Source organism: Acomys russatus, chromosome 25 (assembly GCF_903995435.1).
Source record: "Acomys russatus chromosome 25, mAcoRus1.1, whole genome shotgun sequence".
Lineage (NCBI taxonomy): Eukaryota > Metazoa > Chordata > Mammalia > Rodentia > Muridae > Acomys > Acomys russatus.
Genome location: NC_067161.1, coordinates 18,036,027 through 18,054,840, shown reverse-complemented (window position 1 = coordinate 18,054,840; position 18,814 = coordinate 18,036,027). Strand labels below are relative to the sequence as shown.

The 18,814-nt window shown below is 46.7% G+C and overlaps 1 protein-coding gene across 1 annotated transcript in view; it reads right to left on the bottom strand.

Moving 5' to 3' along the window:
• The window catches only part of Slit3 (slit guidance ligand 3), a 588,765-nt gene that overhangs the window by 139,767 nt on the left and 430,184 nt on the right, over positions 1-18,814 (bottom strand). Inside the window, exon 6 of the mRNA XM_051168450.1 lies at positions 18,543-18,614. Within this exon, the coding sequence (XP_051024407.1) occupies positions 18,543-18,614 (72 nt within the window). The remainder of the gene's footprint in view (positions 1-18,542; positions 18,615-18,814) is intronic.

Genomic DNA, 18,814 nt, shown 5'->3' with positions numbered 1-18,814 from the left:
TAGTCTCAAGCACGGTTCCAATGATCACATCTGCCACTCAAATCCACTCCTCAAATGCCCTGATCTCTCCATTACTTGCTTGGCCAACAGGAAGAAGATTGGGGTGGGGACACACAGAGGAAAAGAGCCTAGTTCCTGTCTCCCCGCCCTCTGACATCCACCATTTATGCACCGTGTCTGGCACTATGCTGGCACTATTCAGCAGAGTTGCACACACCCACTTACAACCACCGTGTTTGTGCGCCTCACACTGCTGCACCAGTTCAGAAGTGGAAACTTTCCTGGTTGTTTTGTGCGGCTCTCCCCCCTGCAAGCTGTTTTCGTGTCTGCCTGTCTACCCAGGAGGCCTCTGGAGTACTGGTCAGGCAACACTGAAGAATTCATCACCCCCATTAGGCTGGGCTCTTCTGGGTCAGGAAAGCAAGTTCTCCAGGACAGAATCCTCGCTGTTACTTTCCCACTCACTGCAGAATTCCAGGCTCCACCCTTGGGTGGGGTTGTGTGTGGGCGGGACAGCATCATGCGCACGCAAGGCAGTGCATACGATGAACAAAGTAAAGGAGGCGGCACCTACAGAAGCTAGCAGCTACAGCGAAACAGAAAAGCCACCTCACCTCCCTGTGTTAGGTTTGTTGAATGACTGCCAAAACAAAGCTCTGAGCATCTTCTTCACTATTCAAAGGCAAAGTGCAGGAAGGCTCAACAGGCCCAGGCAGCCACCATCAGGTGGCGTTCATGGCCAGCCCTTGGTTGGGTGCACATACAGGGACAGCTACCCTTGGGCTTCGGCTGCGACTGTAGCCAGCAGCAGCCCGGCAGCAATGACTTATTAACGTATTACCACACTGATATTTAAATGCGAGCCGTAATGAGAGCTATAAAACATTTACGATAATAGCAATTATTCCATAGCCCGAATGACTAAACACAGTATTCACACTTCCATGATTTGCTGCTCGAGGCTGGCTGGCCCGGGGATGTCAGAAGGTTGCTAACCTCTTAGACACTGATTGCCCTGGAAGCTGTGGTGGCTATTTTGCTAAGAAACACAGATTCGTTTGATTTCTGGCCTTGGCAGCTTTGGCTCAGGGAGGGAACGCCACACTCTGGCTCTTAGGTCCTGCAACAAGCAGCTGGCAATCAATGAGAGAGTTGGCATGAGGTTCCCAGTGCAGGGGGCAGAGCCAGTGAGCATGGGCCTCAAAGGCAGAGACCTCGTTAAGAGTCTGGCTCTGCCATTTATAGCCTACGTCACCGTGAGTGACTTTCTGAATCGCGCGTTACCTGACTGTCCTTTGCAACACAGGGGGCAATAATAATGATTATCACAGAGCACCGGCAATGATTAAGTGAGATGGCGCCAATCCCCAGCATTAATCATGAGCTTCTTATTTGGAAATGGGCTCTGGGCTATGGCTCTATATCTTACCATTCACCTTCTCTCATCAAGGGGTGGGAAGGTGACTCGGTTGGTAAAATGTTGGCCATGCAATCACGAGAACCTGAGCGTGACGCCTAGGGCTCACATTCATCCATCTCATTACCCTGTGAAGCAAGTGGTGGTGTTAAGACGTGAAGCCAAACAAGTCTGACCTCAGGGATGAGATGCGTATGGGGTTCTGGCTGCTGCTATAACAGATGACCTGACTCTGGTGGCTTGAATTTATTCTCTACCGTTTGGAGGTCCTAAATCTAAAGTAGCTCCACAGGAGTGAAGTCTTTGAGGAAAGAGATTGTTTCCTTCCTTTTGTAGCCTGAAGGGGGTACCCACATTTCTTGGTCCATGCCCCTTTCTTTATGTCACTCCAGCCTCTTAGGATTTCATGGTGGTTGCCTACTCCCCCTTTTAATGACCCTAGAGATTACATTTAAGGAATCTCTCCACTCACAAGATCTTTAATTTGGTCCCATTTTCGAGGGGCCCCCTTTGACCATTTAATGCGACATCCATAGATTTCTGAGATGAGGATGTTGGGATCTTTGGGAGGCTGTTGTTCCGTCCCCCACAAACGCCTTGAAACAAGGTATGTAAATCCCTTAGTCAGGGTCAGGGTTCAGAAGTGACTTTCAGTGAGTGTCACTGTTGCTACTGTGGCTTTTGGTTAGTCCTTCAGAGCGTGGCCTTATAGCCTCATTTGATCCAGCTAGCGTTCTCAGGTCAGGATGATTACCCCCATTTTAGAGACAGTCAGAGGCTTAGGAGAGGCTGAGGGTCCTGCGTGGGTGGCACCCTAGCTGTTGGGGGAAATCTTCCCATCTCATTTCCCTGACTTACCTGCTGCCCTTTGCCTTTTAGGCAAGCTGGCCACTGCAATGCAGTCCCTTGTCTGTCCTCACATCTACTCTGGACCCAAAGCTAGGAAATCTGCATTAAGCCTCCTGTCACCTCATGTTTTATAAGCCTTAGCAGCAGAAAACAAAAGGCTCCCTCTGCCAATGCCACTGCCCCCACTTCCCCACAGTTGGTTGGCCTGTTCTGTGCTCCAGCGACCTTGTCAACCTCATGTATTTACCTCTGCTCCCTTGAGAAGCCATGCTGGTTTGGGGGTCTGCCTTCAACCCTCTCTCACACTGCTCTTCTGAAGCTATGTGGAGGAAAAGTCCTTCTCCCAAATTATCCAGATACGATTGGAGATTGTCCCCTAAGTAAATACTATTAACCTAGCATTTTCCTTTAGGTTTCAAGCTCAAACCCGGGCCTCAAAGTTTATTCTCTTAATTTTTAAAAGCGTGTACGGGGTGTTTTGCCTGCTTGTACGTCTCCAACATCATTGCATGCTTGGTGTCCATGGTTCCCCTGGAACTGGAGCTAGAGATGGTTGTGAGCTACCATGTAGGTCCTGGAAACTGAAAAAGAGCAGCCAGCGCTCTTATCCACCAGCCCATCTTTTCAGATAAGATTCTGTTAATTGCGGGACTATCTGGCCTCCCCTGTTTTCAACAATCAGAAAGGACACTTGATTCTGAAAGGACACTTCAACCTGAACCCTATCAGAAACATTTCCCTTCCTCACGGGGGTGGGGTGGGGGCGCGAAATGACAGTCTGCCTCCTTCCTGCACCTCTCGTATTAAATCCTTACCTCGTTATAAATACTGTCTTCCATGCTGAGGCAAGTTGACCTGGAGACCAGTCTACTGGCCTTTTAGGCTCTATCATGCCTTGAGCACAGCTGTGTAATGAAACGTGACACACTTGTTTGTAGAACCCCATGACTGTGAGCATTGGAAAGAGTCTCTTAAATTTTCTACTCCAGGGGCTAGAAAGATTTCTCAGTGGTTAAGAGCACTGGCTGCTTTCCCAGCACCTACATGGAGGTTCCACTAGTGCCTGTAACTCCAGGTCTAGGGGACCTGACACTCTCTTCTGGCTGCTGTAGGTGCCAGGGATACACAGGCATCACACACAGTCAAAACATCCACAGGCCCAAAAATAGATGAATAAAATTAATTAATGTTTTCAAGCCACAAAGGATTAGCGAGCTTACTGTCTCTACTATGTTGCACATATAGAACGCGGGTGCCCTGCAGTTTCTAAGGCATGTGCTAGGATGCTGTGGCAAGACAGGGCTTCCTCTATAACAATGAGTCCACAAGGGAATGGCATGCACGGCAGTCAGCCCCAGATTCTGGAGACAGGCCAAATCCCATCCTATAAGCTTGCTTTTGTCAATAAAGTTTCACTCATTTATTTTTGTGCCTGTCCGTGACTGCTTTTGTGTGATAATGGCTGAGGAGTTACGATGTAGACATGTGACCCCAGGAAGCCTAAAATATTTCCTATCAGGCTCTGCCATTCTGATCCTGTGTCTGCCAAGGGACACACAACCTGGTAAATCAGAACTGTTCAGTAAAGCGAGGGCATTAGGTCGAAGGCATTTAGAACTTCGAGAGAAAGAAACAAACAAAGGCCCAAATACTTTTTAAGAACCCCACAATGGAAATGGACAGATCCAAAAGCAGACAGTTAGACTCCTAGCCAGCAACCTTTCCATGCACCTTTCCATGCTCCCATCTTGGAAAACTGACCTAGTGTTTCTATACCTGTAATGTTGTATGGGGACCAGGACCAATACAAGACATAGATCCACACTGGGCTCACTAGGGATTGGATACCGGCAGTGATTCCCGGAGATCCAGATCTGTGACATCACCCAAGAATGTCAACCATGTTCTCAGTCTCCTCAGACCTTCTGAGTAGAAACCTTGGGGTGGGCCCCTATGCTACACATTTTAATAAACCCTCCAGAGGATCCTTGTGCAAGCTTACTTCTTTTTTAAAAAATTATTTTTAATTAATTTATTCATATTACATCTTGATTGTTATCACTTCTTTTTTTTTTCCCCTCCTCATATCAGGGCTCAAACACAGGATTTCAGGTATGTGAAATGGGCTGCTTTCCCAGCATCTACATGGTGGCACTGAACTACTTCCCTAGCCCTTTGTTCTTGTTTTAAAATTTGAGGCAGGGTCTCACCGAGTTGCCCAGGCTGCCCTTGAATTTGCAACATTCCTGCCTCAGTCTCCCAAGTAGCTGGGACTAAAGGTGTGTGACATCACACCCAGTTAACCTCACACATGAAAACCACTGAACAAGAAGAGGAGCTAAGCCCCTCCTACCTGCAGGTGCACAGGGCAGTATCCATCATGCCTGTTTGCTGCTTCAGAACTGAAGACCTCTTTTATGACAGGCCTGGTGTTTTGCAGTTAGAAATAGGGGGCTCTACTCACCACTGGAGAGCTCTGGGTGTGGCTTCTGTTCGCAGCTCTCTACAGGTCTCTGTGGGTGCGAATGTGTAGTTCTCTCTCTTGCGTCATTCAAGATAGCCATCTCTGGTCTAAGGAGCTCGGACCAGCTACATCCACTCCACCCTGGCAACCTTAATAAGGCTGACATTTCCCTCTGTCTCCTCCGATTAGGCCATCGCTTTATCACTCTGAGCTTTCTTGGCTCTGGGCGTAATCTGCATGTTGTGTGTCCATAACACCATGTAATTGGCTCTAACGCAACAATATTATCTGTGTGCATGTATCACATAATTGCAAAAGCACGCATCTGCAGTGAGTGCAATTGCAGCCTCCCACTGGGCCAACTTTCCTGGGTTTTGAGAACCCCTCTGATACATACCACCCCTCCTCCCCCCACAGCCAGACTCCTTGGATCTAATGGACTCACTTGGTAGACTGGCCCATTCACTTCCTGCCTCTAAGCAGGCTTCCTTCTCCCTAAGCCCAGGTAAGTGTGGCAGCTTCTTTCTTCATGGCCCCCTTGGTGAATCATCAACAGCCATGGCGATGGGATATCTTTTATTTAAAGTGAGTTTGGACATGACCGATGCCCCATACCTGAAAGCTAGGACTGTCTCCAACAGTGAGTGCCTCTGTTGGATTCATAGGAATGGAGGCAGACCATTTTCTGAAGAGCAGTTGAGTGTAAACACTGGGGTTAGACCCTGTGGGAAACATCTAAACTGCTGGCATGGGCAACCACAAAGCACCGCAGGATTCTGGCAGCCCGTGAACTTCTTGAGGGGCTGGGAGCCCACAGCTTCCCCTCCCTCTTGCTTGGCTCAGGGAAATCAAGGGGGATGAAACGCAAGCCTTTAGGGCTGTTGCTAAATTGCTGGTTCTCTTCTCTGGCTCATGTGTTACAGCAAAACTGGCTGTCTTTCTTCTCGCCTGGCAACCAACGTGCACCAGAAATCAGAACCTGTGGCTAGAGACCAAGTCCTTACACTCTGCAAGATCCTAGGAATGGAATCTTGACGTGAGCGTCCCCTCACTCAGCTCTTATCAGCACTCATGCTCCTGGCTTGTCTCTGCAGACTTGGTCCTAGGAGAGCACGCACTGATGGCCCCTTGGGCCCATTGAAGTTGAGACCGACACCCCTACCTAAGTCGTCTCTCCCAGATGGTGGCTACCTCAGCACCCCCTCAGTTCTTAGCCTTTGCAGATGAAGCTTTTTCTACTGTTTCTCTTATAGTGAGGTGGCACTTGCCTTCGCCTCTAGCTCTCTACTGCTCCGACTTGACTAGCTGTTCAAGAAAACGTTAGACGCACCCTTTGAGAAAGTCGAAACGGAATGTTATATGTTCTCCCACAAGCTCCGTCATTTCTGCTGCTGTGCTCGACTCTGTCTGTAAAGAACAATGCTTTGAGGGAGGGTTGCCTGGACTTGTCCTTGAAGATGACTACAATGCTAGACAGTCACAATAGCCGTGATGATGCTGACACTCTGCCTGAGTGGCCTGGGTGGGTACCGTGCACATACGACCTCTTTTATTTCCCTTACTGCCCTGAAACCCAAACCTCATGTTTCTTTGTAACCCCAAGCAATAGCAACGTGCTGTGCCCAGATCACACACTACAGTGCTGAATACAGAGACTACATTCACAGCCAGGTGTATTATCAGGGTCTGCAGTTGTCAGCATTACGTGGTGGAGGTGGGTCATATTGATTTGTGCTGGACAACCTTGCTGTGCCTGATACGTCAGGCTCACTGTTGAGTCTGAGGCTGCTCAAAGGCCCTGTTCCTGTTCTGTGAAGAGGAAGAGTTCAGCTATACCAGTGTTGGGGAGCTGCAGAGGCTACCAGGAAGAGAAGACAATCGTGTCTCAATGCCTTTTAAGGAAAAGGCTTGGTCAATAGGTAGAAAGTGGTACCAAAAGTCATCATGGCCCTTGGTGTTCTATGGGCTGAAAGGGAGGTTACAAATACGCCACAGAACCAAAAGTTCCTCAACCCAAGCCGATCTTTCTCCTATTGGACCGAGAAATAGCTCTCTGAGGTCAGATGAGGCAGGGGAAGGAGGCTGGGCAGTCACCATACCTCCACTACCTGCTCTCAGCTATCCTGGGTGCTGCGTAATACCACGTTCCCTGATCTCCCTGCGGACCATTTAAATTAAAGCTCATAACCATTGTGTGGGCATATAATGAAAACAACTGATGCTGCACTGATTAGACCATTACTCTCAACTGTTAGAAAACATAATGATCTCACAAGGGGCCTTATTCACTGACGTATAGCAGCCGGGCTCTCATTTGACACCTCAAATTAGCAGCCAAAGCAATAACAGCTGGGGTTTTTGTCTCAATATTTGTACCCGACTCTAAAGTGATTTGGCACTGGGCGAGTGTTATTTTTAAACACACAGCGTGCACCACCAAGTAACATTTTAAATGGTCTCCAGGTGTCATGTAAAACCTACAGAAATAAATAAAAACAATCAGCTGCCAATTTGGGTCTTTGATGAGGAGGATTCCTTAACGAAAGGGCCTGTCTTTGGTTCTTTCTTCATTATGGATTTGGATTATGAGAGGCAGAAATTCATCTCCATCCACTCAGCAGAGCCTCAGCATTAAGGGAGGAAAAAGTGTAGAAAAGCATCGAAAGCGGGAGAGCACACGAGGAAGGCTAGCCCTCACGTGCTGCCGTTGCCCGCCTGATGCCTGGAGGCGTAAGTATTCATCACGCACTAGTGGTCTTGGGACTCATTCAGGAGCTAACCACGGGCACTAGCCGTGGTTCAGCAACCCGTGACTGCTTTCCAACCTGGTGAACTGAAAGCGATATTCCGTAGAATGTAGTATGAATGGGAAAGCGGTGGCTTTCCTATTCCCTTTCATTGTCCACAGGATGGAATCAGGGCTGGAATACTGCTCTGTTTAGGAGCCAGGCAACTGCCGCTAACGCCAAGGCCTCTGTCGTGGGCCACGGATGAAAGAGTGACCTCCAACTTCTATAGCTGGGCAATCAAGAAGAGAGGTAATAGATGTTTTAATAATCCCAGCACTTGGGAGGCAGAGGCAGGCAGAATCACTGTGAGTTCGAGGCTAGCCTGGTCTACAAAGTGCGTCTAGGACAGCCAAGGCTACACAGAGAAACCTTGTCTCAAAAAACAAAAACAAAAACAAACAAACAAACAAAAATCTCAGCTGTACTTGGTGTCTAGCCTAGTGTGAAAGAAAGGAGGTGGTGACAATTAAATACTCAAGGATGGGATGTGCACACTGACTTGATGAAGAGACAAGACTGTTTTAGGTTTAAAAAAAAGATTATTTACTTTTATGCATATGAATATTTTGCCTGCATATATACATATGTGCACTGTATATGCATCTGGTGTCTACAGAGAACAGACCTCCTAGAACCAAAATTACAAGTGTCAACTTTATATGGGTGCTGGAGAATTGAACCCAGGTCCTCTGGAAGAGCAGCTGGTGCTCTTAACTACTGAGCCATCTCTCCAGTCCTAGAAAGACTGTTTTGTGCCCCATTATATAAGCAGGGCCTGGTTGCATGTTTGACATGTAGGAAGACTTGGTAAACATTTACTCAATGGATGGTTTGTTTAAAGATAAGAGGTGTGGCGTTTGGGGCATCTTTTGATACAAGTAAATGTTCACAGTGAACAGCCTTCTGTGCTAATCCAGGGGACAAGGCAATTATCTACATGAGTGGGCTGCACAGGGACTGCAGTAAATGCAGCCTTCCTAAATGGATTGTCACTTTGGATTTCCAGAACCCATGCTAAGCTGGGGTGTGGGTGCAGTGTTCCCAGGATTTCCTTTTATTTTTTTATTTTTTTTTATTTTTAAAGAGACTTGTCAATCATGAAAGATTTTCTTCAGAAATCTCCTGGATTTTTAGGATTGGCACCACTCACCCTGAGGAACAAAATCTAGAAGTAAAACCAAACACCTGGGAGGTAGATTTGGTTTACAGGGGGCCGGGCTTTGGGCTCTGAATCAAACAATGAACAATTTGAATTAGGACACACACGCACCACACCCTACACATGCGCGCGCGCGTGCGCGCGCACGCGCACGCACACACACACACACACACACACTATCTTTATTCTTGATGGGACAGGTGAGATGCGGTTCAATTTTTCCTCTGCATGTCATCCCCTGAAGGACAGCTGTCCCCTGAGAGATGGTCCCTACAAACCTGCTATTCAAGATTCTCTGTCTTTAAACAACCTAGCCTGATGCAACGGCATCTTCTACTTCATGGCTATTATTTCGTGACAAACATCCTCGCAGTTTCAGTTCTTGGGGAGAAGGCATCTCCTCCCAGCAGGTGTGTCCCTGCCTGTCTAAGAATCCCGTCCATCAGTTCTGTGGCTGCGCACCGAGTTACTGCCCGCATACAGTTTGTAATGGAGCCATGTAGGAGAAGCCACGGAGTGGGCTTGTGGCTTTGTTCTCAGGCTGAGTCCCAAAGAGACCTCGGATATTAGTGAAGGGGAAGAGGGGGGGTCTGCTAGAGAGCCGGGTGCAGTCCACACCTTGGTTTACCTGGGCCCACAAAACAGGTAGGGGGCTCTAGGCTTCACTAATTGAGCCCCCAGTCACTACTGGAAGCTGAGGAACGATAAACTGGAATTGGCTACTCTCCCAGGCTACCCTCTAACTAGGCAGAGACACTGGGGTGGCCATATGCCTGGAAAGGCCTAGGAAGGCAGGGTGTTGTCCTTATGCAGAATGCAAACTGTTCCCTCTGGCAAGCCCAGGGATCAAGGGATGATGGTACAGACAGGACATAGAGTCTGGCTTCACTAATTTTTGTTTCCTGTCTGGTAATACAGAGAAGCAGACGGCAATAAAAAGCATTGGAGAAAGAGCCAAAAGGACTGTTTTCTGGCCTGGTTTTGCTGTGAAATTTTCCTATAGTATGGACACTTCACTTAACCTTTCTAGAGTGAATTATTTTTTTTTCCTTTTAAAATGAAGCAAGTCCCCATCCTTTAGGGTCTCTCTAGTCCTTCATTTCTCCAGTTGCAGTATGGTGGGTGCTTACTTTAAAATGGCACTGCTGGACTGTGAACAGCTTTCAAAACACAACCGCAAGTAAGCCTGGAATTCCATGCTGTGCACAAGGGCGGGGCACCTGGGCAGACTCTGCAAGTCACTTCCAGTCGCCGGAACTTGGCATGGGACAATGGTTACAAACAGGGTCTCCTTTCTTTCTCTCTGCAAATACCTGCCTGCTTTAGCTTCTGTGTGTGGCGTGGCCAATAGGCTTCTGTCCCTAACTGAATGCTGTGTTTCCGGCTCACGTTTGGAGAGAGACGGGGGTGGGCAAGCGAGTGCGTTTGCCACGCAGTTGAGTACCCGGCAAACAGAAGTCATTCACAAGACTGAGGGAACTAATTCTCACACAGGTCTGACTTTGGTGGGCTGCAGCCATAATAGCCAAAATCCAGGGTTTTTGAAAATGGGTCTTTTGTGGGTATTACAATCTAGATGTCTAATTTAAGGCAGAGGACAGACAGAGTGCAGAGGATAGTATAGTATAGCAATTGATTTGCCATTAGAAAATGCTGTTTTAATACACAACAATGGCAAGGAAAGTTTGGAGATTCAGGCTGGAAAGAACTCTGGAACAGTGCACAGGGCACGCCCAGTCTAAACAGCCACAGACTTCCAGTTTGCCCTCAACAGGCACTAGGTGCTAAGTGTGAAAATTTAGATTTCTGTTAGCTGAAGGGAGACACGATGAAATAGTTCATTCTCAGGTGCATATGCTCAGGAGTCATGTCGGGCCATAGCTGCCATGTACATCCTACAGATGTGGAGGTATTTCCTCCACAGGAAGGTCTGCTGGATGGAGCTGCTGGACACGATTACAGCCACGAGTATGCCTCGTGTTGTCATGGCTTTAGAGAGTCAATGAAGGTTGAAAATATATTCTTTTATATAAAATCACTTGGATCCGAGATGTTGGGATTGCTGGTTTTTTTCTCCCTGAGACAGGGCTTTCCTAAGCAGCTCAAGTTGGCTGGAACTCACTATGGAGCCTATGAGAGGGACTTGTAGAAAAACTGTAGCCTAGCTCTACTAGTTTTAAATAGTAGAAACAAGAACAGCTCAAAGGTCGAAAAGAAGCCCAAACCTTACACCAGAGTGTCAGTCACCAAAACCCGGCATTAATAGGAGGATGTGCTTAAAAACTCTTTGTGAGTAAAGAGCGATCCAGCTACCTTGGCACATCCTCTTTACCCAGGAATACATACCAGTGCATTTTCAAATAACCTGCTTTTTACTTAACAGGGAGATAAAGTCATTCAGATTGTAGATTCTTTAAAGACTGAAAATGTGGGCTTTTTAAGTGTAAAATTTATTTTGGATGTCAAATTAAGTTTTACTTTTTTCTTAAGCTGGTGTTCTTTTAAACATTTGACTGTCATCGAGTGTAAAGTCTGAGGGACTCTGGAACAGGGATGTGTAACACAGCACATGCGTGCTGGCATGGGGGCACCTGTCCTAGCATGCTCAGGGCTGAAGAGAATTCACAATGTGCAATTTAATCCTGATAGTCTGGGTACATCACAATTCACAGCGTAGTGTCAAAAAAATCATATTCAGGGATATTGGAAGAGTTTCATTAAGTAATGACAGTTCTAAATTCAAAACTATGTCATGAGTAAACACCGACTCACGACTGTTAAAACAAATGTGAGGGCCCCAGAGAAAACCCAGGTGAAGCATTTTGTCAACGAATGAAAACGAATCTCATCTATAAGAATGCACCAATTTCCCCTACAGCTCTGGTTTTGCTCACTATTAAAAGTAAGTGGGGGGTTGGGGGGAGGCTTACCATTTGGCTGGAGAAATATAAAACCGGAGGAAGTATGAGAAGTGGGTGTTTAAAAATTTTTTTTATTTTATTTTTTATTTTTTGTCAAACACGTTGTTCAACCTTTAACATACTAGGATGGCTACTGCCTTAAGTTTGTTGTGGGCCAGAATGCGACAGCATTCTGTGGCACATTTAGTTCATTAGTCTCACCTCAACTTAGTACCTTGTACTTTAGCTGACTACCTACTATGAGTGGCCGTGAGGAAGCTAAGTATCCGCCGGCTTTGGTTTTCATGAGCCTCCTCCCACCATTTGTTAGGCACACACTAGTGAAATCTCCTTTAATCTACACAACGGCTCTTAAGGGACGCCTATGGCTGCGCTCACTGTCCAGTGAGGACTGAACCTCTTTCATCTGGTTTGGTGACAGTGGACTGGCTTCCAGCTCATACCCATCAGCCCCACAATCAACCCTTGGGCAGTTCTGTGGACCCATATGTGACAATGACTAAGCTGGGTTTAAATGTAGATCTGAGGACCCTATTGATGAGCTTTTCTAGGAGGAAAAACAAAAAAACAAAAAACCACATGGTTCCTGCAGCATTCTCCACAGTGAGAATGGCCCGCTGGCTTCACTGGTGCATTTACTTGTTCCTGGCATTTCAGCATTTGAGTGAAACATGAATGATTTCTAGTTACAGTATTGCGGAAGAGCAGTTAAGTGCAAGGGCTTAGGGTTCCTGAAGAAATGTAGTTAAGCCCTGGAAGAAGAGTTCCCTTGACCCAGCCAGTGTTGCTCTGGAGAAATTATTCTCAGTCACTGATCCTCCGTCTCCTCACTGGGTGAGCTAGATTAATACACTCTGTCCTGTAAAGTTATGGCACACACTGACGTACTAGGCTGCCCTTTAAAGTCTTAGCTTGCTGTCTGAAACATGCTAGAAAAAAGAAGATGGGTGTTCAAAACTACCGCATGCTCACACGTGGAGGATGTAACAGTATTGCCAACAACTCACATGTCACATCGCTGTGCTGCGTTGTGTATTATCATTATGTCATTATTATTGTTGACCCCAATGGGGAAGCTTAGTTAAGGTGAAGGATAGATCTCCCCTTGCATTGAACGCCAAGTTTTTCTGAACTGGACTGTCCTTGACCATCCCCACACCACCCACAGCCCGGAAGAGTATCAAGAACAACTGTCAATTTAGTTTTGCCATCTTCCCCTAACACAAGAAAAAGAACTTCTTCCGACTTACCCTTCCCTGTCACTGTGTGGGTACAATGTCTGGCCATGTCGCGCTCCCCTGGCTGCACTAGGAGTCTGGCGAACCGTTGCTGCTTCAACACACCCCTTTGAGTTAGTTATCTTCAGGGGCGTGAACCCGATTGCTACTGCTTTAAAACCAAAGTGAATTTGGAGGCCAGAGTAACTCCCAAGAGGAACCTCAGAGGGTGTGAGTCATGGGGCATTCCTGGCTGTTTCTAGGGTGTCCTTGTTCAGTTTGGGGGAGTCCTAGACTCTTTCTCAGGTCTCTCTGTGCATGTCCAGCCATTGAAACATTCTGGCAAGCTCTGGCCTGCAGCACTTCACCTGGCACTCTGCTGGCACAGTGTATTCACACCTCCTGGGAGGGGGGATTGAAACAGGGGATGCCTGGGTTCACAGTAAACACAAAGGAGATGGAGTGAATGGCAAAGCAGAACGGAAGGGCGAATGCTCCTCAGTCATAGGTGACCACCGCAGTGCAGAGCTGTTGTCTCGGGGTTGAGAGAAGCCGGAAATTTAGATTTTTATGAAAGTGATCCCAATTTTAAAATGTGAAATATTACTCATATATATGTGTGTATGTATATTTACAGAATTAAAAAAAAAAACCTCCTTTGTTTATGGTTTATGGTCTAGTCTGCAACTTCTGGTTTGAAAGAGAACAGAAGTTGGATTGTCCTTTGATTGGGTCACAGACAGGTTTGTCCTCCCCCAAACTCCTTAACATTATCAAACTGTAATAGTAGGTAGATCTTGAAAGGGCAAACTGAGTTGATGATTCCCCACTCTGCCAGGGGTCCCTTGTGAGCAGCTGTATCACACAGAGTTCAAGGAAAGCAAAGAGCACAGGCCAAGGACCCAGGACCCCCGGGTTCCGATCTCTCTACTAAAGAAAATTTACTGTTGACCTTGGGTACACCAGGTTAGGAGCTATGGCTTTCCTTCCTGTCCATGTCATTATTATTATTATTATTATTATTATTATTATTAATTAATTAATTAATTAATTAATTTATTTGACAATGTGTCTGAATAGTAGCTGGTCAATCTATAGACACCGAAAGGTCCTGCCAGTGCCAGGCTATAGTGAGGTCATTGTCAAGTAAAATGCGTAGGAACAAGACCTTCAAATCTGCACACACCAATTCTATAGAGCCACAGGATCCCCATGCTATTGAGTTGGTACCTGGATATGTTTTTCTGGCATCCTGTAGTCTGGCTGTTTTGCTTAATTATTTTTGATCATTAATTATCCACTGAAATTCTTACTTGCTACATTTCCTCCAGAGACAATATCTTAAAATATTTTTTTTTCATCTCTTATAGACTACTTAAAAATAGCTACACATTTTATTAACCATGTGTTTTTAGTGTACATGTGGCCATACCTGTGTGTGCAACACACATGTGGAGATCAGACCACACTTCAGGTGTCATTCCACAAGTTACAGTCATCTTTCGTTTTTGAGATGGGGGTCTCTGACTGGCTTGCACACTCCAAAGTAGCATCCAGGATACATCTATCTCTGTCCCTGTGCCCCCCAATCCCCTCCTGGGATGATAAGTAGGTACCTCGAGGCCCAGCTTTTAAAAGCCTGAGTTTGGGGGAATCAAACTCAAATCCTGGTTGCTGAGAAGCAAGCATTTCACTTTGTGAGCCACTCCTGTGAGGGTCCCCTGTCTCACTGTGTTTTATTTGTCCATCCTCTCAATTTTTAAAATACAAGTTAAAGTCTCTGAGGTGGCTTTTCATTCACCAAGGCATGCCAGGTAGGGAGAGTCTTGGTCTGCTAGAGAAGCATCTGAGCATCTTCAACTTAGCTGATGAGGGCTGGAAACTTAGGTCAGAGCATCTTGACCACAGGAAGCTGAGGATGCAGTGTCATCACATGTGGATGCTACACAGCACAACTTACGTGGACAGAAAAGTTTATGGACTGCAAAAAGTGCAGGACAGGAGGAAGTGAAAAGTCCAGCGTTGGAATAACGAGGTAAGGCCTGACTCACAGAAGCCTGCACTCCCCGATTAAGAACTGGACATGCCACAAAAATCAAAGCTGTAGTGTGTGTGTGTGTGTGTGTGTGTGTGTGTGTGTGTGTGTGTGTGTGTGTGTGCGCGCGCATTTATGTAAAACAAAGCTCCCAAACTGTTGAGTCCTAGAGACAACAGAAGCAAGACTAAGTCACCTATGAAATGACAACATTAGTAACTGAAAAGAGAGACTCTTTACTTCCTCCCCCCCCCACAAGTTTGAATCACTTCACAATTAGAGGGGCCTATTAGTTGGGTACAGGGAACACCAAGGCCAATTTTGCAAGCTTGTCAGAAGCTCTGACAAGAGGCACCAACCGCTCTTGGAGAACACTTCACGCTGCCCTGCAGCAGCTCACTGTGTACCCCAAGCTTTGGTTAACATGGCTAAGGAGGCAACTGGGTCCAGTGGCCACAGAGCCTGGGTTGCTTATTGTTTAGCAGTTAGTTGGTTTCTCTGAGATGGACCACTGTAAAAGGAGGGTGACAGGAACAATTGTAGCTTTTTGTGGGGGCTGAAAGCACACAAATATAGCGGGAGGAAGTGTTATGATGGTGGGCACGCTGTCTGTGGTGGCAGGCACAGCTCTGGCCATTTCACTGGGATGATGTGCCAGCCTTAGCAAATTTCACCTGTGTTGCACTTCCTGCTTACTCCCCGCTTCTGTTGACTGGAAGGCAACGGGTGGCATTGCCTTCCTCTGTTGACTACACCGTGAGCTGAGCATTTTCCAGCAGACACAGCCCACATGGATAGGAAGGCGGTACCTTCCACTCCTTCCCATCCTGGCCCCAGACCACTATCTGCTCTGTCATCAGTCCCCTCTCAGGTTCACGTTCAATGTAATGAATACAACAACTTTTCAAGCATAGAAAATTTATGGTATTTCCACCCATGGGAAGGATGGGAAAAGTACATTACTGAATATGAAATATTCTGAGTGCTGGACATCCCAGACTTTTCTTAAGATAAGTAATCTCTACAACTTTCCAGGAGATAAACATGCCCTTTTCCTCGTTTCCTACCACACAATGTGTAATTTCACAGCATATCTGAACTATGATACTCTTCGTAACGTGCAAGTTATTATTTTTCAGAATCCTAAAATTAACCTACCTAGGGCTACTGTATCTTGAAAGTCTTTATATGTGCAAAGAATTATTAATGTGTAATGCCTCCACTTAGTTCCTCTTCATTGTTTCATTGACAAGATTCCTCACGGTGTCTAATTTTTGTTCACAGGGACATGTTATAAAATGTCAATGTTTGGAAAGTCTGGGGTGGGGAGGGGAGGAGGGGGCCCTTAAATGGAGATATCAACTCCAGCCAATTTCGGCATGGTTCCCCATTAAGATGGATGGTCTCACAGCCCTGTGCCTCTGCTGGAAAAAAAAAAAAAAAACATGGAAAACTGATTATGATTAATTTTAAGTGCTGCCACGTGAAGCCAAATGAGCATCTTTAAAACAAAGCTATTGATCTGGCTTTGTTTGGAATCAAGAAGATAAACTAATCAGGTCCTGCAGGCTTTTTGCAATGGTGAGGGATGGGAAGTTGGATTATTTTGATTACTATTACTATTATTTTGGTCATGGGTTTCTAGATCTTAACTTAGCGACACCTGATATAGCTGAGTATCCTTTTTCCCCCTAGCAAATATCTGAGTAGAGAGGAGTGTTCAAATATGTCTTGGGCAGGAGTTTGATTGGGATAAAGGCAGGGTAGGGAGAAAGAGCTGCAGGAAAAAATAATGTTTACAGTCCCTTCTGTGCGGTCCCTTCTCAAAGGTGAGGCACACTCAGAGAGGTCACAAAGCTTGACCCAAGTCCACGGCTTCCTATTTCCCACCCACACGAGTCTATCCTTGAAGCTCCTTTTCCCCAGAGACTCCCATGGACAATACTTGCAGCAGTCAGCTACCTAAGGGGCTGACAGGTCATCGCAGCTGTGTTGTGGCAGCGGTGACTTCTGTTTCCTCGCTTCTTCCCAAGGAATTTTTTCATCTTTCTCATTCTCCCTGGGCAGGGAGTAGAAAAGTGACAGTTTGCGAACAGACCTTTCTACAAAGGCTATTTTGAGGGCAGGGGAAACCGTGCCTCCCTTCTCAATTCCAGTTTCCCAGGAAGAGAAGTCTTGGTTGGCTTGCTAAATCTGAGCTGGCACACTCTCCCACAGACATGCAATTGTTGCCGGTTCCAGGGTCAGAGTTTGGGTGAGGAGCGACCATCCATCTTAGGGCTGACAATCAGATCTCTCCTGTCTGTGGGTCCTGTCTCTTCTATGCCAGGAATCCTCTGCTTGCAACTGATTTCAAGTAGCTTGCAGCATCAGCATCCCCTGTGTTTCCTGCGATTCCTCCTAGAATCACCTTTCTCTCTAGCAAGGTGGAGGGGATCTTTCTAACTCACTGTTGGTGTCTTCCAGGTGAAAAGAAAGGTAAAGGAGGAAGGTATACACCTTCCTGTATGTACAAAGGGACGTTTTGATATAGTCATTCATTTATCGGACATCCATGCTTCCAATGAAAACAGACACAGCGAACCTCTGACTATGTAATTAAAAAAAATTCCCCAGGATGCTCAACTCACCCTATTCTCTTTATCATCCTGAAACTAGAACTGTTCCAATGTAATTATTATTTTTATTATTATTATTTTGCAGATCTTGGAGAGGGCAAGTCACTCTCAAGTTAGAGCAATCAGCTCCTTTATTTTAGGAATGAGAAAACTGAGGCTCTGAGAGCCAAAGAGACTTGCCCAAGGTCACACGGCTAATTAGTGGCAGGATAAGGACGGAACCACCCACCCCCTGACCTAAGTTCTACTACGCTTTATTGCTTTCTCTCCAGGCTTCCCCACACAAGGGCAGTGAGCAGTGTAGCTGCTGGGGAGAACAATCAAACTGTTTTCTAACACAATCCAACTTTAGTTGAATGACCCCAACATGATCCCTTAGTGACTTTTCTCCAGAAAGCAGATTTCTTTAGTTAGAGAGAGTGAAAAATCCAAAGATGGTCGTGTGTGTGTGTGTGTGTGTGTGTACACATACGGTATATATGGTGGGATTACAAGGAGGGAGCATTTCCTATCATCTTTTCGTCCCCACCACTTTAACGTTACTATTTAAAGTTTGAATTTAAGCCTGTGATAAGATCCCAGGAACAGTAGAAATAGCTGGACCTTACCAGGCTTGTCTGTCATTTCCCCTTGTCCTGTGCCAAGGTCCCTCCCTGCTTCTGGCTAATTCCGACTCACCTTCTTGTGGTAACCACTCTGTCACTGGCCACAGACCTGTAACCTGTCTCCCTATATGCCCACATTCAGATAGCGGCTCCCTGAACACACAGACAGATGCTGGGGGGCTATTCTGGCCATCTGCTCCAACAAATACAGCGGGAGCTTGGGAGAAACAGCTTGACTGAGGAACCCCAGTTTGTGGGAGGTGAGAAATCACACTTTTCAGCCTGCAAACACTTTGGCCAAGGTAAGCTGGAGAGATCTCCCGGTACCCGATTTTAATAGCAATGCAGCAGAAGACCCAGAAAAGCACCCTCAAGGAGCCCCCTGCACACACGCTCCCCCCCTCTCCTCTCCGCACAACGCACATACTCTCTTACACACACAAGGCAGCAATCGCAAAATCAACTCACAGGATCTCCAAATCGCGCAGCGCTCGGAAGGCTCCATCTTCAATGCAGCTGATGTGGTTATTGTCCAGTTGCCTATGGGAAAGCAAGGGAGAGCATGAAAGCTGAGCAGGGGCAGCGGTGAGGGGCTGGGCGGCTTGCCGGCATCCCTGGCCACCAAGCGCCTGTCCCTCCACCCCTTGCAGGCTCTCCTTGTCCCTGCCAGGAGCTCCTGCAGAGCCAGCCTGTCTGCCACGCTGCTCCGCTGCTCCGTCTCTTCTCTCTGACTGTCTGAG